The 21,794-nt window shown below is 42.6% G+C and overlaps 2 protein-coding genes across 4 annotated transcripts; both read left to right on the plus strand.

Moving 5' to 3' along the window:
* Nucleotides 1–406: 406 nt before the first annotated feature.
* On the plus strand, nucleotides 407–13,892 carry MED6 (mediator complex subunit 6). Of its 3 annotated transcripts, none has more exons than XM_053384629.1 (8): nucleotides 407–502; nucleotides 5,332–5,491; nucleotides 7,620–7,711; nucleotides 10,472–10,554; nucleotides 11,182–11,290; nucleotides 11,793–11,908; nucleotides 12,694–12,721; nucleotides 13,073–13,892. In XM_053384629.1, the coding sequence occupies exons 1-8, from the start codon at nucleotides 481–483 to the stop codon at nucleotides 13,201–13,203; spliced, it is 741 nt and encodes a 246-aa protein (XP_053240604.1). In that variant the 5' UTR covers nucleotides 407–480; the 3' UTR covers nucleotides 13,204–13,892. The 3 variants fall into 3 exon arrangements, with proteins under 3 accessions (XP_053240604.1, XP_053240621.1, XP_053240613.1); XM_053384638.1 differs by lacking the exon at nucleotides 407–502 and adding an exon at nucleotides 1,359–1,440; XM_053384646.1 differs by lacking the exon at nucleotides 11,793–11,908 and having other exon boundaries at nucleotides 13,073–13,225.
* A 2,825-nt stretch (nucleotides 13,893–16,717) lies between these two features.
* LOC128411957 (disintegrin and metalloproteinase domain-containing protein 21-like) lies at nucleotides 16,718–20,591 on the plus strand. The gene has a single exon (XM_053384615.1). The coding sequence runs from the start codon at nucleotides 17,024–17,026 to the stop codon at nucleotides 19,133–19,135; it is 2,112 nt and encodes a 703-aa protein (XP_053240590.1). The 5' UTR covers nucleotides 16,718–17,023; the 3' UTR covers nucleotides 19,136–20,591.
* Nucleotides 20,592–21,794: the final 1,203 nt, after the last annotated feature.

Genomic DNA, 21,794 nt, shown 5'->3' on the forward strand with positions numbered 1-21,794 from the left:
TTAGATTTGCAACCAACTATGCAACTATATACTTCATATGTGTTGCATTTGAAGCGCTGGTGTGTGTGATTTACTTTTCAGCGCAATCCTAACCACGTCGACTCAAGAGGTAAATCCTATTGATATCCAATGGGACTTATTCCCGTGTGTGGAGCTAGAATCGCATCCTTAAACTTTTTTAATGTAAATCCTTAAAAAGACACCCTTTACTTTTCACTCCTAAATTTATATTTCACCCCCTTTGCTTTTTAGCGCTCATCAGGGGTGCGCAATCCTTCTGGAACCCCAAAACACAACCGCCTTAGTCCTTCAGTCGCTGAAGGAACAACTACGCATACTCCCCGCTCGGCTCTCTCGTCGCCGCTCTAGCCATTCGCTTCTCCTCATCTCCGAGGCTCGGCATCCTAGGCAACGTCTCTCTATGGTGCGGTGAGGTCATAGAATTGCGCCGGGGCGGATGCGACGCGCGGCGCTGAAACCATGGCGGCGGTGGACATACGAGGTAATGGAGACTGGATTCTTTTGCTTTACTGTATCTGCTTAGGCACCTTGTTTAAGGACAGGCCACTGACTCCCGGCTCCCTTCCCGCCCCGTGTGTCTCCATTTTGCCATCCATGTCCGCCAGGGCCCCTGAGGCAGATGCAGAAAGCAGGGTCGACAGGCGTCTGTCGTCTCCATAGGACTGGAAAGGAGGGAGTGGACGAAACCTTTGTGGGAGTCGCAGAATAAAAGTAATTCCAGTTATTTATTTATTTTTAAAGACTCAGTGGAATCAAGTGTCGTCGTTTTTTTTAATAAGACTCCCAATAAGTCCTGCGCCCAAAGACATTGTAACATTGCGCCGATCTTCGGCTGAGATTAGAAGCGATATTAGTGGCTTTGGGGCTTTTGAAATTATAGACATTATTCTGTTATCGAGAGAGTAGACAAAACAAGGAAAGGAAAGGAAAGACGCTAATAACATTACAACTCGGGATCACCTAATGAAATTGCCAGGAGGTTCAGGACAAATTCAAAAGAAACAGGTCTTTCATAGCGAATAACGTGTTCACTACTCCACACTGTGGCAATAGTCACCAGGTTCAGATGACTTCAAAAAAAGACTGAAACTGAATCAGAAAGGATTTCTGGGTTTGTACTCTTCTCAGTTTTATTTCATTACATGAGGACTATATATATCCTTGAGATTCTACCTAGAGTGGCATGTTGCCTGCAGTGTTATAAACTCAGATATATAAGTTAATTGCCGAATAGCACCTTAAACCTAGGTTATGGTTGCCACAACAGAGTGTCTAGGTACCATCCCCCCGATGAGATTTATTGTTATTATTAATATCCATTTGCGACTAGTGCGGGTCCAGTTATGACCATGTGGAGATATCTGGATGCCAAGTTGGCAACTGACATCTCCATTTGACTGCCTCCCCTTTCTTACGCAGGTAATCAAAAGAGCTTATTTATTACATTTATATCCCACCTCCCCCCCGCCAAGGAATACATGGTTTCCCCTGCTCCTCAGTTAATACCTACAACAACCCTGTGAGGTAGGTTAAGAGGCTGTGACTGGCCCAAGGTCACTCAGTGAGCTTCATGACTGAGTGGGGCTTTGAACCCTGATCTCCCAGATCCTAGTCTAACACTCTAACCACAACATCACACTGGCTTCCTAGAGTGCTTCTGCTTTGGGGCAGGTATATAAATTAAGTAGGCAAATAAATATGGGGAAAGCAAAATGTCACTTAGAGAAGGATCTGAAATACTTTCCTTGAAGCTTGAATTTGTTTTTGTTTCTGATTTTTAAAAAGTGTTTTAGTGTGTTGTAAACTACTTTGAGATTTTTAAAAAATATATAAAGCTGTATAGAAATGAAATGAATCATCATCATCTCCACGGGGGGCGGGGGATGGCACCTAGACATACCATTGTGGCAGTCGCAACTCGGGTTTAAGGTACCATTTGGCAATTAGCTTATATATCTGATTTTCTAACACCGGGTGGGACACCAATGGGGTGGGATGGCATGTTCCCATTTTGCATCATTTTTTGTTATAAGAATAACCTGAAGTGCAGACAACTTTGAGGCATTAAGCTTAATGTTTATTTTTGAAATGATTAAAACTGAACTTCTGACACCTCAAAGAAGAAGAGAATGATTACATTTGTACCTTGGAAGTCAAACAGAATCTGTTCCAGAAGTCTGTTCAACTTCCAAAATGTATGGAAACCAAGGTGCGGCTTCTGATTGGCTGCAGGAAGCTCCTGCATCCAGTCGGAAGCCATGGCAGACATTTGGGTTCCAAAGAACATTTGCAAACCAGAAGACTCACTTCTGGATTTGCGGCGTTTGGGAGCCAAAACGTTCAACTTGCAAGGCGTTCAGGATCCAAGGTACGATTGTATTGATTAGGATTTCTTAGTCATTTTGAGTTGGCTATACAGTGGTACCTCTGGATATGAACGGGATCCGTTCCGGAGCCCCGTTCACACCCTGAAGTAAATGCAAGACGCGACTGCGCGTGCGCGGCTTGCGTTTTTGCCGCCTCCATGCACGCGCGTGACATCATTTTGAGCGTCTGCGCATACGCGAGCGACGAAATTCCGTTACTTCCGGGTCGCCGCGGAGCGCAACCCGAAAATATTCATCCCGAAGCTACTTCAACCCGAGGTATGACTGTACAGTCATACCTCATGTTATGTTTGCTTCAGGTTGAGCGTTTACAGGTTGTGTCCTGCGGCGACCCGGAAGTACTGGAAAGGGTTACTTCCAGGTTTCGGCGCTCGCGCATGCGCAGATACACAAAATGGCATCATGCGCAGAAGCGGTGAATCATGACCCGTGTGTGTGCAGACGTGGGTTGCATTCTTTTCAGGTTGTGAACGGGCCTCCAAAATGGATCCCGTTGGCAACCAGAGGTACCACTGTAGTTACTTTAAGAAGTATTTAGAAATAGCAGTCAAAGCTAGTCTTTTCAAGTCATTCTGTTTGACACTGATTTTTGCAGGTGTCATGCTAATATGTTGCTGAACCTCTACGTCTGCGAAATCAGCATATGGCAGTGGCTTCGTGCCGTGCTGTATAGGTGGAGATTTTCCACTGCAGGCAGATTCCTACTTTATTAATTAATTTCACAGGAAAGGTTCCATTGTTTCCACTGATATTCCCTAATGTGGGAATGCTTTCCCCCGTCTTGTATTGCACTTGAAGATAAAGGAGTGACTTTTTGAAGTGTTCCTGTATTTTAGTTTGTACTACAGTGGTACCTCGGGTTACATACGCTTCAGGTTACATACGCTTCAGGTTACAGACTCCGCTAACCCAGAAATAGTGCTTCAGGCTAAGAACTTTGCTTCAGGATGAGAACAGAAATCGTGCTCCAGCGGCGCAGCAGCAGCAGGATTAACTAAAGTGGTGCTTCAGGTTAAGAACAGTTTCAGGTTAAGTACATACCTCCGGAACGAATTAAGTACTTAACCCCCAGGTACCACTGTATGGGTAGAAGCCCACAGTGAACAGATATACTAAAAAAATATTGAGGATAGGTATTGCTGAATCTGTGGCATCTGTGGTTTCATTAATTCCCACATTTTAATCTGCTTTTATGAAAGAAGGTAAATTGCTGCATTGAGAGAAACCTTTCTCTATAGCAGTAGAATGGAGTAAGGCACATTTACATAATAATAAGACCATCTCTTTGCTTGCCTCTGCTTTATGCAAGAGTTTGAGCAGCACATTGTTGATGCAGCATATGTATTATTCATAGCCCTATTTATGCTGCATTAATCATGGTTTCCTAAGCATCTAGATATGCTTTCTATAAGATTGCTGAAAAAATGTAAAGTGGTACTTCGGTTTTCGAACGTCTCCGTTGACGAACATTTAAGTTTACGAACGCTGTACACCTGGAAGTAAATGCTTCAGTTTTCAAACACACCTCAGAAGTCGAACATGCCACACGGCTTCGGCTGAGTGCAAGATCCTGAGGCCTAGCTGTCAACTGTTGAGTCCTGAGCACCCACGCAACACGGAGGTGATATTTGGGCTTATTTGGTGACTGTGCAATCAATCTGTGCTCATCTCATCTCAGGAGCTCTCTTGCAACCAATTTGTTTTTGTGACTGCAATCAATCTGTGTTCACTCAAACTTCCTCTCCAGTCAGACATGCACCTTAGAATAGTTGCAGTGGAAGTCCTGGGTTTGCAAGTAGTATTGGTGGAAACATATTACTGTATGTTCCTGCATCATTTCTGACACTTCTGCATACCCTTTTATCTTGCACTATGGATACATTTCCTGCATTGGAAGCTGTGTTGGAAACTCCCATTGTTCTAAGTGCTTTTTGCAAAAAAGAATTTCATTAGAGCAAGCAGTTTCTGAGCTCTGGGTGCAGTACTGCACCTAATATTTCAGATTAAAACTGCACAGTGGAAGGAAAGGAGGACTTTTTTCTGCTTCCCCACTTGTAGGCTACTCTCTGAAGACTGGAGAAGAGACCCTCTTAAGAATATTAGGAGGGCAGGCAGGGGAAGCATGGCTTTGTTTTTTGCAGCCTTCAGATGAGGACTAGACCATGTGAAAAATGAATTTAAGATTTTAGCTTCAGTTCATTCATTTTCAGCTTTGTATTCCAGTTATAAAAATATGTGCCTAGATATTCCATTGTTGGGCCCATAACATAGGTTTAAGGTGCCATTTAGCGCTTAGCTTTCATATCTCAGTTTCTAACACTGATTGGAAGTCAAGTGGAACTTCTGTGATTCCCACTGTGGTTTAAAATGGTTGTGCTTTGGCTCCAAACTTTCTTCATCCACTTTCTTAAGCATTGAGAAGTATCGCTACACTTGCCTTGCTGCAAACCCCATATCAAAGCCAGCACAGAGGACATGTTCTGCATATTAATTTAGTGCTTCCTCAAACCTTACTTTCTACATTACATTTTAAAAATAACTGTTTCACCTTTAAAACTTGTGTGCTTCGTCCCTTCTTGAGACCTCCAGGTATAGGGCGGTATACAAATTCAACAAACAACAGCAACAACAAAAGTTTTGTACAAAGTTGAAAGATTGACTACCCTTTAGAGAAAGTCTGCCAACTTCCTGGTGCTTGAAACCAGTTCCCCATAGAGCAGGTCCTTGGGGATCCTGCCATACTCTGAGCTCCAAGCACCCATTGAAGCAGGTGGATAGTGGTAGACCAGCATTTTATTGACCAGGGCTGCCCGGCTTAAGGTGGGCAGTAGCTGACCAGTGAGAGACAATCTCTCACACTGATGAAGACTTTCACTATTGTAACTATACTTGTACTAACCATTCATTTCCCTTTCTCCTACAGATAATCTCTTGGGAATTTCCTGGGTTGATAGTGCTTGGATTCCAATATTAAACAGTGGAAGTGTGCTGGATTATTTCTCAGAGCGTAGCAACCCATTCTATGATCGAACGTGCAACAATGAAATGGTCAAAATGCAAAGGCTATCGCTGGATCACCTAAAGTAAGTTACTGCTAGACATTGGTAAAGTAATCCTATAAAACAGGAATAGGGAATGTTCAGCCTACAGATCTGATTCATCCCAGCAGGTCTCCCTATTTGGTCCTATTTGTTTCAGGCACACCATGGCCAAGTGCTTCAGCTCTCTTCATATATATGTTAGTTGGCATTGCCTGCAAGCCCTGTTCTGCAGCAGTTTCCAGTTTCCTGACAACCAGCTGCCTGATGGGTGATTGGAAACTGCTGTGTGAAGCATTTTGCTAGCTCTTTGCTTGGAGTGTGAGAAATGATGGCAAAGCTCCTAGTGCAGCTCTTTCCAAGTACATGACAGCCACCTGCTTGTCATGTGCTTTGGAATCATTATGCAAGGGACTTAAACACACACCAGTCACTTGATGTAATTATGCCACCACATGATTGACAGAAGGATAGTCCAGCCCACCTTTCACAACTGGCCCGCTGGAGTGGGGAAAGAGGAGGATCTGGGCTTTTGAGACTAAAAGTTTCCCCCTGCGGTTATAAAACAAGGTTTAGAATGGTAGTTGTCACCTGTGAAAAGTAAACACTACCAGCAATTGAAGTACTAAAGCCAGAGATGATAGAACTTTCCCCCTCTCTTTGTCCCTATTTTGCCTTGACAGCTGATTCACTTAAACTGCTTGCCCTGCCCTTTTATATAAGCAGAAGACAATTACCCAATTTGTCTTGTGCTGTGGATGAAATATGGGTTCAATGATTCTGGCTTATGTAAGATTAGATAAATGCCTGTTAACTGGTGGTCTTCTGAAAATTTCTTATTCTGTTTTGAAATGGTAGATGTTGAATGACTAAGAAGATACTGTGTGTCAAAAGTGATTAAAGCATTTACATTTGTAATCTATTTTGTTCCATGCATATGAGAAATTGACAACCTTCCTGTTGATTATAGAATGCTCTGCAACACAATTGTTTGCTTATTTTAACATCAACTAAAGTTGGAGCTATAAAAGATTGCTTTAATTAATGTTAAATTAAAATTCATTTCAAAATGAAGAGCATCATAACTGTTTCAGATAATCTATTGCTGTTAAAGGATAGCTTTATTAAGTATATTCAAAATAAACAATGAACAAATATATTTATTGGGAAAGACATACTAATGAGCCCAAGGAAGCAAGCACTGTTTCTTTTTTACATTGGGAAAAGAGCCTAGAGAGCAATTTAAGTGGTGTCATTAGTAAGCAGTTACCTTGAAACCTCCTTTGTCTTTTATTTCTATTTGCTCTGAAAATGCTGTACAATAAGATAACTCTTTTATTTTTGAATATTCTGAAATTTCCTAATGAAATCCTTGTTAGTACAATTTGTGGCTGTGATCCTTTATAGCGTTGCACTTCCAAACCTGCAGAGATTCAGAATCCAATAACCACACTAATCAAATCCAAATATGAACACTTGATTTTAAATCATCCTCTGGTGCTGTGGGTTAAACCACAGAGCCTAGGGCTTGCCGATCAGAAGGTCAGTGGTTTGTATCCCCGCGACGGGGTGAGCTCCCGTTGCTCGGTCCCTGCTCCTGCCAACCTAGCAGTTCTGAAGCACAAAGTGCAAGTAGATAAATAGGTACCGCTCCGGCAGGAAGGTAAATGGTGTTTCCGTGCGCTGCTCTGGTTCACCAGAAGCGGCTTAGTCATGCTGGCCACATGACCCGGAACCTGTACGCTGGCTCCCTCAGCCAGTAAAGCAAGATGAGTGCCGCAACCCCAGTCGTCCGCGACCGAACCTAACGGTCCGGGGTCCCTTTACCTATGGTGCTGTTAAGCTATTGGTGAATTTGGTGGGAGTCCAGCTGGTGACAAATTTATTAAGGACAGCAGTATGAAAGCCGATAGATTTAGAGCAAATAGATCCATCAGGTGACTGTCAGAAAATTACTAGGATCTAGGACAATTCATTACATGATTTGGTCCAAGAGGGGGCACACTTGGAAGTGTGCACTAGATGACCTTTTGGGTCTCTCCTAATTCTATAATACTATGATTCTATAGGTTTGATCAGTCAGTGAGAGACCTGTACTTTCAGTTGGCTTCTTTAGCCTCTACAATAAATAGTAGTCTTATCTCTTTGTTCAGTCTTGTCTTTATTCTTTCAGTCAAATGGTTGGAGTGGAATATATCCTTTTACATGCACAAGAGCCAATTCTCTTCATTATTCGTAAGCAGCAAAGACAGAGTCCGACGCATGGTAAGGATTTGTACAGTATTTTGTGGAGGACAAGATGGAAACAAATAACAAAAAAAAGGATGGGTACATTGCTTCCCTGTGCAGATGCAGTGCTCACATACAGAGGAATCTTCACAGGGCTAAGCAAAGCTATGTTCTCCAACCTCCCCTCAGTGCACATACAGGAAGTGATTTGTTGTTTTTGAAGAACAAGAGGTCTCTGCATATCCCCATCCAGGCTTTCTGTTCTGCTTGATCAAGTGAACCTCCCTCTGGAGCTCTCATATCTTGAGCAAACGGGGAGGAATCTGGGCATACAGAAAGTGCAAATTCCACCTCCAATTCCTCATATCAGCTTGTGGCTTTTTGGGGGGGCAGGGGGATGGACAGAAATGAGTATCCTGTATTTAGTGCTGTGCCCACACAGGAAAGGATCATAGCCTATTCATACTTCTGAATGCTCCACCTGCTTTTGTTTTCCTGTTCACAGAAGCATAGGTAGAAATGTTAGCTCCCAGAATTCATGTTGCGGTTACATTTTCTTCCTGAATTTTGCTTTATGGTCTAATTTCCTTTTTGAAATAGTAAAAGAATGCCCTCTTGGGGCAAAAGGCAAATAGTGCTGGTAAAAACATGCCTATTTGCAGTCTTAGGTTTTTAGCAGTTTTGATGACTTGTTATAACTATGTATGCTTGTGATGTTTAACCTCTGTATGTAAAGAGGAGTAATTCCTCCCCACTGAGCAATAAGCCACTGTATAGTCAATCTTAACAACAAAACCTGCAGTATATAACTCAATATATAATTATAAATAAAAACCAGGTGATGTGACAACAAACAGAACAACTTCTGAATGCAGTTGTAAAATATCATTAATAATTTTTGGAAGAGTAAGTTCTGTTTCACTAATGCATTAGAGTTCTTTGAGCGTGTCAGCAAGCATATAGATAGATGTGATCCAGTTGACACAGTGCATTTGGACTTTCAAAACGTTTTAACAAAATACCTCACCAAAGACTCCTGAGTAGCTTAGCTCCCATGGAATAAGAGGAAAGGACCTCTTGTGGATCAGGAATTGGTTAAGGTGCAGGAAGCAGAGAAGAATGGACAGTTCTCTGAATAAAGACATCTAGAAAGTAGAGTCCCCCAAGAATCAGTATTGGAATCTAAACTTCTTAAGTTGTTTGTGAATGACCCAGAGTTAGGGTGAGCAGTGAAGAGGCCAGGTTGCTGATGGTACAAAACAGCTTAAGGTCATTAAAACAAAAAGGGATTGCAGAGAGCTCCAAAAGGACCTCTCCAAGTTGAGTGAATGGGCAGTAAAATGGCAAATGCAATTCAGTGTAAACAGGTGCAGCCTGGAGAGCAGTACAGCAGCAATTTCCTATCTCATATACTGTGACTGAGTGAAAGTAAAAGCCAGATATAAAATAACATTAAAATTCATTTTACAAGTGCACACTCAGATATAAACAAGGTCTGTAGTCTGCAAGGATATAATCCAGACACAGATGCAGGTTTCTTTTCCTTTTCCTAGTGAATATTTGCATGTTTCATTTAAAAACTCCCCAGGTGTTCAGAAAAATGTAAGAAAAGAAAAGTAACAGGATTTTTAAAAAAGAACTTACAATAAGGACTACATGCACACAAAGCAGTCCTGTAGGAACATAATGTTTGAAACCATTAAACAGTCATTTCATTTATTTCTATAGTTTTACAGCTTGTACCTTCAGTTTAAAAATTCTCTTAGGGCAGGGGATAGTGCAATCGCATAATAAAAGAAATAATAAAAATACCCATAAGTAACAAGGATAAAAGAACAAAAGCAAAATGCAGCATGGCAATATTGCCAAGAGCAGACTAAAAAAAGCAGATTTTTTTAAAGGGCTAGGGAAAATAAAAAGGTATTTTAATAAAAAGGTAAAGGCATGAAAAGACACCATGTATCTTCACCATGTAGGAGATCTTGGAGACAATATTAACATGGACGGGTATGTGATGAAAGCATAGCAGGGGGCTACCGTAGGTGGATGTTTTCCCTTTTAAAAAATGGGGGGGACACACACACACTAAACACAGGGAGGAATACTCCTCTCCCTTGTTCTCGATATACAGCTCAGGTTGAGGCTTGCCTGTACAGTCGTACCTTGTTTTGCGACCAGGATCTATTCCGGAGCCCCTGCCACTAGCCAAAAAGGACGCAGGGCAAAGCGCCGCGCCTGCGCAAGTGCACAGAGCAGTTTGCACTTCTGTGCATGCGCAAAGTGTGATTTAGCGCTTCTGCGCATGCGCAAGCTGCAAACCCAGAAGTAACCCGTTCCGGTAATTCCGGGTTTGCCACGGATGTTTGCCAGAATGGACGCTAGACGAGGCGGACATTCATGGAGGTATTACTGTACAGTCTCAAAATGTTTTCTTTCCCACGTTATTTTGCTCAAGTGTTGGGCTGGCAATAAAGTATGAGGAGAAAGGCATTCAATCCCGCCCCCCCGGCTTTCTTCATGTTTTAATCATGGCTTGAGATTTGCTCTAACCATTGAGTTTTTCTCCCCAATACTTGCTTCAAAAGTAAAAAAAAGTGGAAGAAGACTGAGCCCCCACAAACTGAGCCCTACTGGGCCATGTGTGTGTGATCCACATATGAGAGAAATTAGGCACTCTGCTTGATTTTGGATAGTAGGCTTGAATGTCCCATGACCGATGTACCAAATACACTTGCAATGACAGTTGTTCATCTAGTGTTTTGGTAGCTGAACTAATGTTGTGCTTTTCTTTTTTAGTTACCCCACTGGCTGATTATTACATTATTGCTGGAGTGATTTATCAGGCCCCTGACTTGGGGTCAGTTGTAAACTCCAGAGTGGTAAGTCTCTGTCCTGTATTCTTATAATGAAGATATTAGCAATGCAAGTGCTTTGGGGGTTTTTTCCCTTGTTTGTCCTCAGGTTTGGGGGCAAAATGTGTGAAAAAAGGATCTCCACCTTTTGTGAAAAATGTATGTGCTGTAGGAAGAAGATTTATTGTTGTTCTGGACTGTTGACTTTTGAATGGTGTCTTGTTCTTAAGTTTAAGGTTGAATATGCCCTGTATCAGAATAGGTTCCCCCCCTTAGAGGGAGTGTTCCCAAAGTGGGGTACCACATCTCAGAAGGCCCCCTCAATGGTTACCAGCTACCTAACTTCAGAAGATGGAGATATTTTATCCCTGAAGATGTATATGTAGTAGAGAAATTACTTCTGAGCATGTGCAGACTACCTTGCATTTACTCCATGTGTTCCCACCTCCTAAGTGAAAGATCTGGCTCAATGGTATTATTCAATCCCCCTCCCAATCTTCCAGCCTCTGTGCATGAAGGTACAGGGAGATTCCATCCCAAACTCAGAGTACTGGACTACCTATGTATAATGGCATTTATTTTGTGAGTTGGCTGGCTAAAATATAGCACAATGTGGGAAATCATGTATCTTGTTACAAACTTATTTTTTTCAAGCTCAGTGCAGTACATGGAATCCAGTCAGCTTTTGAAGAAGCCATGTCCTACTGCCGCTATCACCCTTCGAAAGGCTATTGGTGGCATTTCAAAGATCAAGAGGAACGAGGTAGCATTCTAGGCTTTAAAATACATGCTGTTTCTCCTTTGATAGAAATTGTGGGCTTGGGCTTGGTGTGTTGACTTCTCTGAAATGCCTGTCTGTTCTGCTGGTTTATAAATGAATGAATGAATGAATGAATGAATGAATGTACCACAGGAGTTGGAAAGAGTTAAAACATTCCAGAAAAGTAATGGTGTCAACACAGTGTCATTTTAGGTGTCTGGGCATGTAGGATGGGGCACTGTTGGTGGAAGTGAAAGCTTACATTAATTTAATTCTGCAGGGATACCAAATCGATTGAAGGAGCTTAGGGAAGCTATAAAGTAAGCAGAAGGGAGAAACCTTTCTGGAAAGTTGTAGAAAATTAAATGTTAACTTCTGCTGCAAAACTAACCAACCAAAGAAGACAAGAAGCTTTATTTTGTAAATGAAGAATGGACAGATAAAAGAAAGTTAAAAGTTTATGTTCTGATGGGATGCTTCATTACAATCTCTAAATTATTTTCAGATAAAGCCAAACCCAAAGCCAAAAAAAAGGAAGAACCAAGCTCCATTTTCCAGAGACAACGTGTAGATGCATTACTCCTAGATCTGAGGCAAAAATTTCCCCCGAAGTTTGTGCAGGTATTAGATGGGCTAACACTTTAACTGATAATACAGTGGTACTTCGGGTTACAAACACCTTGGCTTACAAATACTTCGGGTTACAGACTCCGCTAACCTGGAAGTAGTACCTCGGGTTAAGAACTTTACCTCAGGATGAGAACAAAAATTGTGCGCTGGCAGCAGCAGGAGGCCCCATTAGCTAAAGTGGTACCTCAGGTTAAGAACTGTTTCAGGTTAAGAATGGACCTCCGGAACGAATTAAGTTCGTAACCAGAGGTACCACTGTACAACTATTGGATGTATTAAGGTTATGTACTGTAGGTGTTAGAGCTGTCATTCAAGCCTAAAGGTTGGCATCTGTTATGGTTGGCATCTTCAGCCTATTTATTTATTGAATTTATATACTGCCCTATACCTGGGGGCATCTCTTGTTAGCTGGTTTCATATGTTACTTGATTTTTTAAAGTGTGATTATTAAAAGTGATATAACTTGATTTTCCTGTGCAAAAATGTAATTTGGAAATCTCTTGTGTAATGAAAGCCATTGCACAAGGCTATAGATTTGGCTTCTGCAAGATTAAGTTCTGCCTCAAAAACCTATTATTTGAGAGTGTCAACAAGCATATACATAGACAGAAGTTGTCTAATTGACATGCTGTACTTGATTTTTTTTAATTAAAAAAATCAACTAAATGGTTTTTTATATAGGGCAGCAGTTCTTAGTAGGACAATAGCAAGATCATGCCAAAGCCAGATGCATGTATTTTTTTATTAGTGACTGTTTTTCTTTTTCCTCTTCACAGCAAAAGTCTGGAGAAAAACCCATTCCAGGTGAGAATTCAGTCATTGTTTTTAAACAGAACCAAATCCAAAGACATTGCAGTTTTCCTTCAGCTGAGGCTTAAGAGAATATTGCCACTATCTAAGGTCATGTTCACTATAGAGAGTGAGTGGGGGAAGATAGAGTGAGATCCCCTGTGCTGGGACCCTTAAAAATCACCACTTTATTTATAAACATTCTGAGTGCAGGAAACTATGATACTCCAATATGAATAGAAAATCTGAATGCAGCAATTCAAGTTACTGCTTTATTCTGGCAGTTTTGCATTGGAAAACAATCTTACAGAATAATCAGATATATAAAGTTGTTAGAATTAGATTTTCTTGGTTTTATTTTTCCAGTGGATCAGATCAAGAAGGAGCCAGAGCCAACCCCTGAAGCTACAAAACAAGAGGAGAAGGACACGGCTAAGATCACCCAACAGAGCACCAGCACCAAAGGACCGCCAGAGAAACGGATGAGACTGCAATGACAGAAGGGAAGATTATACTCTTGGACTGCAATACAGCAAGGAAAGGAATGACAACTGTGTGGTGGACTTTTGACATTTCAAGGCTCTTTTCTTTTGAACTGTTTACAAACCTGTTAGCTGCAAACCTATAGCTACATACAGGAAGAAATAGTTTGGCCTTTTCCCTATTTTAATATTGAAGGCTGTATTTCATCTAGTGTACCTAACCCCCAGTGTCATGTCTTTGGCTAGAAACCTGTCCTCTTTTAATAAGCTTAGACCTTGGAAAAAGATGCTTCAGGAAAGACCATCAAGAAAAAACAAATGCAAAACTAGCTAATTCCTTGATCATTATCTTCCTTTTACCCCTCTTTTTTACATGTACTACAGAATAACAAATGTGTGGCAGGATTATGTGAAGAAATGAGCAAGTTATGCTTTGGGCTTTGAAGAAAGGTGTTGGCAGTAGATGAAAATATTTTCAAAACTGTTTTACAGAATCCATATAATTGGAAGTGAAATGTAGGCTGAAATTTCAAAACTTTCTTGGTAACTATCTCAGTAAATAACATAATTGGAACAATCACTCTCTTTATAAGCTTTTGAGTCCATAATGCTTTATATATCGGTAAAGTTTTACCTTTGTTAATTTTTCGTAACTGTACAGTGTAATGTTGAAATAAACTCAGGTACTCTGGTTTTTGAACATATATATATTGTATTTACTCCTGACTCTACCCCATATTATCCTCTAATTAAAGTTTGTGAGAGAATAAATTGCACTTAACATCTTGGCCACATAATGAACTTATCATATTGTATTTGCCTTTTGTAATTTGACCTGTTTATTATGGTTAATGTCAGGGCAAGAAATAATATATAAGAAGTTGAGCCTTTTAAGTAATTAGCATTGCCCCAGATACTGTATTTTTCGCTCCATAAGACACACTTTTTTCCTCCTAAAAAGTAAGGGGAAATGTCTATGCGTCTTATGGAGCAAATGTGTGGTCCCTGGAGCTGAATCACCCGAGTGCAGTGTGCGCCATTGCCACACCCTCCTGGGTTGCCGACAGCCTCTCCTTTCCCCTGGGAAGGTTTGGGAGTGGTGGGCAAGCTGTGCGCTGTTGCCCCACACTCCTGGGCTGCTCTCTTTGAGAGAGGCTTTGCGAATGGACTCCCCTTTCCCCTGATGGCTCTGGGAATGTTGGCCGGAGGATGGCGAGAAGAGGCAGCTTCTGAGAGAGGGGAGGAAGAGGACGGAGAGGAGGGGGACCAAGAAGCGGGAAAGGAGGTAGGTTGCCGTGAGTGGAGAGTCATGGTAGAGTTCAAAGGAGAGGCATCAACGAAGGGGAGAAATTGCAGATGTTGGCTGAGGAGTTTGGGCAAAAGGAATAGAGAGGAGGCGGCTGGAAAAGGGGCCTGTGCTGCTTGGGGAGGGGGAGAAAAAAGTGGGGAGAAGGAAAGCCTCCCAAGCCTCCGTGGGAGGAGAGCGATCCCTGCAGAGGTTTAGGATGGAAGCTGTGGCCCGCCAACCATATGGCTGACTGGCACACAGCTTCCCTCCCACGCCTCTGAGGGGATCGCTCTCCTCCTGAGGAGGCTGTGATTCAGAATATTTTTTTTATTGTTTTCCTCTAAAAACTAGGTGCGTCTTATGGTCAGGTGTGTCTTATGGAGTGAAAAATACGGTAATAGGAAGATGGAGTATGAAAAATCACTGGTGAGCTCCTTTTAAGTCAAATGGTGTTCTGATGAAGCCACAAACATCAAGTTGTCCAAATTAATGTTGCCGGCCCTCGTTCTACTGCACAGTATTGATAGCTGCCTGGCTATGCAAATAGGACAAAGACAGTGATCAAAGCAAGTGGCATCTCTAGATGTGCTGTACTACCTTACTGGTGGGACAATTTTTACTAGACAAAAAGTCAGGGTAAATTTCTGCTATCTGCCTGCTGCATATCATAGAATTGTAGCATTGGAAGGGACCACAAGGGTTATCTAGTCCAACCCCCTGCAATGCAAGAATCTCAGCTAAACCATCCTACAATCCTTGGATAAACATCCCGTTGGCTTTCAAAGAAGGAAGAACAGGTTCCATCTTCCAAAGTAGGTGTACCATCACCTTAATCCAAGGAGATTGGTGAGTTCATGTGTAACATTTGAAACTTTACATTATCTGGAATTTGCTGCTATTGCTACTACTAAGCATGACATGCTAGGTGTCATATATATAGGAAAAAGTCCGAAGAGTCATTCCCACATACAGACTTCTGAATAAACTTGGCAGCCATGGAACAGGAGGACAGATTTTCTTCTGGACTGGTAAAATGTTGAAGAACAGGAAAGTTTTCACAAAAAATGAAACCCCACCCCCAAAAGGATCCTTATTAGAACTGGTGCTATTTAGTTTTCCAAGTTATCTACAATCAGGTGAGCAGTAGGTAGCCAGGCTTGCAGATGACACCAAAGTACAGAGAATGGTGAAAATCAGATTGTAAATGTTTGAGACAATGCCAGGCTGTCTGTGGGTGGGGTGGAGGGTGAGAGGGAAGAGAAATGTGGTTATGGCATTGGAGGAAATCCCTTCTCTCCTTGTCCTTTCTCAACTCGGAAAACAAACAGGCAATTTGAGCACCTTTTAGATTGAAACTGAAGCTAAGCAGCTGGTCAGGAAAGCAGAGCTTATTTTGAAAATAACCAAAGCCTTTTGAGCTAGAAACTGGAAAGTGTTCAATGTGCTTTTTTATATGATAGGGCAGCTAAAATTACATATTAAAACAATTGCCAGAGCAGTAGCTGTGTTAGCAAAAGCAATGAAGAGGGGTTTTGGCATCTTAAAGACTAACACATTTTATTGTGGCATATGGAGTGTTTCAAAGTTAAGTGTTCAGCGTATCTCACATGGATGTAGAGAAGAGCACAGTTTAAATGGCTATAAATGATCAGAAAAAAATAGCTGCAGCATATTCTGGAATAAGAAAGTGGGTGCACACTTGTCGCCGGCGGGAGGCTTCGGGGCGGCCAGGCGAGGTTCCTTTCGCTAACCGTTTCTTAAGGGCCGAATGCCGCCCACCACCAAGGAGCTTAAATCTGTCATGCCCGCCGCCTTGGGAGCCGTTTGGACCCCGGCGGATTACACGCTTCCATTGGCGGCAAAATCACGGCTCCTCCTCCTCACAGGCGAAGACGCTGTTCGAGGAAAGGGCCAGAGGCGCCCTCGTAGGTTGCACCGCCTTCTTGGACCCACCGAACGTCGGCTCCGCGTGCTTCGCCGCCCTCTCGGTTCACGCAGGCGCCACAGAGAGACTTCTGTTATTTTTCGCACCCACACCCTCCGAATAAATCCCTGAGAAGAAGGCGGAGAAACGAGGCGCGGGGAGCTTGTTCTTGGCACGGGAAAGCAGCGCGCGTGGGACAAAAAGCACCTGCTGAATTCCTCTCAGGGGAGCCTCGAGGGAGAGCGGCGCGGCGGCTGACCAGCGGCGGGAGAAGGGCAGCGGCGAGAGCGCAAAATCAGGCCGAGCGCCCCGCCTGGAGGGGAAAAGCCAGGTAAGCCACTGTTTTGTTCTGGAACGGCGTCGTTTTCCCGGCCCCGCCGCCGCCGCGGCTCCCGCGCTCGCCCCTCCTCTCGGGCCGCTCAGTTCCACGGTTGCTGGAGCGCCGGGCGGAGGACACCACCGATGGCTGCTCTCCTCCCCGCAGGGCAGCGGTGGCGCCGGTGGCGTCGGCGGCAGCAGCGGAGGAGCCTCGTCCTTCTTCTTCCCACTCCCTGCCTGTCTGCCGCCTTCCCGCGTGAGGCGAGGCCCTCCGGCCGCCCCCCGGCCCGCGCGCGAGGGGAGATATGGGGCCGGGCGCCGGCGGGGGACTGGCGTGGCTGCTGCTGGCCTCGGGCGTCTTCCTGAGCCAGGCCTCGAGCCAGGCGCCGCCTCAGGGCTTCCGATACGTCTCCTACGAGGTGATCATCCCGAGGAGGATGGCGCCGCGTCGCGGGCGGGAGCCCCAAGACCTCACGTACCTCGTGGAGCTGCAGGGGAAGGGCCGCGTGGTGCACCTCCGGCAGAAGAGAGGCTTCGTGCCTCAGCACTTCCCGGTGTTCACCTACGGCAAGGAGGGAGACCTCCAGGCGGACTACCCTTTCGTCAGGGACGATTGCTTCTACCACGGGTTTGTGCAAGGCCAGCCCTCCTCTCTGGTCGCGGTCAGCACATGCTCAGGAGGCCTTAGGGGCCTCCTGCAGGTGGAAAACAAGACGTACGAAATCGAGCCGGTCCAGGCACCCACGAACTTTCAACATGTGGTTTATCGGCTGGAAGAAAAGGAAGGCGCCGTCCGCATGAGGTGCGGGCTCACTAAGGGAGATCAAAATCTCCAGGAGGCCACGATCCAGATCCCAGAAAATGTAGAGCTCAAAAGTTCCCAGGGAGCACTCTGGCAGACACATGCCAGATATGTGAAGGTTGCAGTTGTAGTGGAACATGAGCTGTTTGTCCATACTGGCAGAAATGAAAGTCTTGCTGCTAGAGAAGTACTGGATATTGTCCATATTGCAGATTCACTCTATAAGCCTCTTGGAATTCATGTAGTCCTAGTTGGACTGGAAATATGGTCACAAAAGAACCTCGTGGCAATTGCTAAAAGTATAGATGAACTGCTTGATGTTTTTAATACTTGGAGAAAAACGACCTTCATCCACCATCTAAGGCATGATGTTGGCCACTTATTTGTATATAAGCATTTTGGAGATAAGCTTGGATTATCATTTGTGGGAACAGTGTGTGATCCCATTTGGGCATCTGCTGTCGAGGCATTTATTACTTCTAGTTTGTTCTCATTCACTATAACTTTTGCTCATCAGTTGGGCCATAACCTTGGCATGCAACATGATGAGAAATACTGCACTTGTAGTCAGCATTCTTGCATTATGGCTTCATTACAGAGCAACACAAGTCAGTTTAGCAATTGCAGTTTTGATAGTTATTCTACCCTAATGAATAGTGGTAGGAAACAATGTCTGTTAATTCCACCAGAGCATGAGAAACTGTATGAGCTCGAAAACTGCGGAAACAAGGTGGTAGAGAGCGGAGAACAATGTGATTGCGGTTCAGAATTTCATTGTGAATTGGATGCATGTTGCCAGTCGAATTGTATGTTGCGGTCAGGAGCCACTTGTGCTTCTGGAACATGCTGTGCCAACTGTCAGTTTCTTCCAGCTGGAACAGTTTGTAGAGAAAGGACTGACATCTGTGATCTTCCTGAATACTGCACTGGGATTTCAGAGTGGTGTCCTGAAGATGTTTATGTGCAAGATGGAGCTCCATGCTATGATGGTGCCTATTGCTATCACGGGAAATGCTCTACTCACATTCAACAGTGCAAAATGATATTTGGCAAACAAGCAACGGTTGCCCCACTAGATTGCTTCAAAGAAATAAATACGCGAGGTGACCGCTTTGGCAATTGTGGCATTATTCCTGGTGATGTTTATAAGAAATGTGAAACAAGTAGTATCTTGTGTGGAAGAGTCCAGTGCATAAATATCGATAAAGTGTCCAATCTGAATGAGCATAACACCATAATACAAACTCCTGTTAACAACAACTTGTGCTGGGGTACATACTACCCAAGTGGAATGGGCATAGCTGATATTGGAGCAGTGAGAGATGGCACACAATGCGGTGATGGCATGATATGTATTAATAGGTATTGTATCAAGGTATCCCTTCTGAACTATGACTGTAATCAAACAAAGTGCCACAACAGAGGAATGTGCAACTCTCATAAAAATTGTCATTGTGACTATGGTTGGGCCCCTCCATATTGTCTAAATGAAGGTTATGGTGGCAGCATTGACAGTGGACCCCCTCCACCTAAGAGTGGCAATTTAGGTATGACTATAAGCATTGTAATAGTTATTTTTACTGTTGTTATTGGAGCTGGGGTTGGAATCATATAAGGAATTTCACTGATAGAAGGGTTGAAATTACTTACTGTATATTACTCATTGAAGTGTCAGACTCCAGTAAGCTCTCAAAAGACAGCAAGTCCTAAAGTGTCTAATCTGACATTGCAAACACTTAGGAGATGTTGAGCTTATAAAGGATTTCACTCAGTACATTATGCTGCAAATAATGTATTTTGTTGCTTGTAAAACAAGTCTGGCCTCTCATAGTAATTTAAAAATCTGACTTGCTATTAATTTTCTAGGCTCATCAGCTTATGAAAATACTTGGGCACCTAGATAGTAATGTTTGAGGATGACTTCCCATGGGGCCTGTTGTAACATAATTACTGTGGAGTATCACATAAACAGAGCACTCTAGTGTGGGTTGGGGCTGACCAGGGCCTGTTTAAATAGGTCCTATCAGACTGATCTTATTTGCAGGTCATGTGGAGGTAATGCAAATTGTTCATTAGGGAAATAAATTGAAACCTGACCAATTATTCTAATTGGCACCTGTGGTATTTAAAAACAATGTACCTCTGCTCTCTGAATGGAGAAACTGAAGTTCCATGTTCTTGTTGAAGGCCAAGCATATCAGTAGTTAATTTCCAAAACAAAATGTTGGGTCCACAAGAAAGCTCATGTAACGATTTATGCATGCATTTAATAACATTCCATTGGAAGTGGACATTTACAAAGTTTGCTCAAAGAATTAAACTGGACAGTGTTTTACAGTTGCATCTTCAAGCAAATTATCTATATGCCCATTCAAATAAAATAGATTCAAGCCCACAAGAATCTTTCTAAATGCCATTTTGTGGAGGCAAAAGCATACAGTGAAACTAACTTTTGTACGCTGTAAATTAGACAGGATTGGAAGCTTGGAAAAAAATTGAAGTAGCAAGAGAATGCCATCCAGAGACAAACCTAGAAAGATGATACATTCAAAAAGAATTATGAACAATTCTTTTAACTGCAATAATGACAATACAATTGGTTTCTTCACACATCTGAAATGCCTTTAGGAATGAGGTGAAACATCTGACAATTGCACATTCACGAACCTCTTACTCAAGATTTGTGTAGCTCTTTAAATGATATTTAATCATGTGTTAAGTGTGTTGGGAACTGCAGCATCCATTAGTAGTATAACTGACACACTGCTGCTCTATACATAACTCCAGTATGTTATGACTATTCATAAGCTGCCGCACAAGAATAAATGTAAACTCATGCTTTTGATTTGCAATGGCATACAATATAAATTCTGGGAGATTTCATGTATGGTTTTTGCAGAACACAAAAGTGCAAGCCAGCAGAGCTATGTGGTATATGTTCTATAGCAGTATTGTATGCCCTTTGAACAATCAAACATCTGGGGTGAAAACATTATTTATGGGCCTGTGTAATGTAAGAAAATTGCTCTAGTGAAACTGGTTCAATTAAATACAAATTTTGCCTTTCTGTCTCAGTCTGTCTTGCATTCTAATTTAACCGAAAGCATTCGTCTTTGACTTCCTTCTCACAAACCCTTCATCAGGATTGCATTGTTTAACACTTGGATATTTCCTGGAAGAATCAGTTTACAGTTCTTAACAGTGATACTTGCTCAGAACAGTGAGAGTTTATATATATATATATATATATATATATATATATATATATCACCCATCTTTCGTAATTTATCTTTATCATATTGTACAATATACTGTTTTGAATGCCCTTTACTGATGTACAACCATGAAAACTATTGCTTAGAAATTATTTCAGATTACTTAATAAAAATATTTTATGTAAAAGTATTTTTATTTATTATATTTGTATCTCACCTTTCATCCATGGACCTCGAATAAGCATACATAGATCTCATTTCCCCCCTCACAATAGCCTGTGAGGTAGGTAATAGCATCTGGTCTCAGATAGATCTTGGTGACTGTGCCTGCTAATTTCATGGCAGCATGGGAATTTTAACGTAGGTTTCCCTGGTGCTAGTTAAACACTCTGCAATAGTGATGTCTTCATAAAAAGGTGTATATCAGCTTTTCATCAAGAGAACACCAATTTGTTTTGGTATTGTGATTGGTTTTATGAATGCAAATCATTCCTGGAACAGTATAGTTGTCTACAATTACAGCTAATTTTTGCCTTTTATTCAAAGTAATAATAGCCTCTAGACATAAATTACTGTAGATTATTTGGTAGTCATGCCTTCTGCAGCCAGTGCAATATTTTTTATTGGGACACCTCAAGGAATTTAATGAGAGCAAAGCAGATGATATCTATGAAAGTGACAGTTTGAAACACATACTGTGTTAGAGTTGGTACAGTCCTCATTGGGTTTTGCCACTCCAGTGTCATTTATGCTGTCAAATATTCCTGGCAACGTAGCAGACCTATTTTGACATTTTGCCAGTTGGGACTCCCTCTAGCTCAGGGGTGGGGAACTTCTGGCTCACAGGTCAATCTTGCCCCTATCAGGGGTTCCAATTTAGCCCATGAGGACATTTTCCACAAACCACACCCACCGGTGGCATCAGCTCATGGGCAGGGTTCAATCCTGCTGGGTGCTGCTTCACTAGTGGGGAGTACATTAGCAAAGTAAATCCCTGCAGAGAGCGGAATTGAATCCTCTACTCACCAGTTGGTGAGTGGAGCACTTAATCTTGCTGGG

This window comes from Podarcis raffonei, chromosome 1, assembly GCF_027172205.1.
Source record: "Podarcis raffonei isolate rPodRaf1 chromosome 1, rPodRaf1.pri, whole genome shotgun sequence".
Taxonomy (NCBI): Eukaryota; Metazoa; Chordata; class Lepidosauria; order Squamata; family Lacertidae; genus Podarcis; species Podarcis raffonei.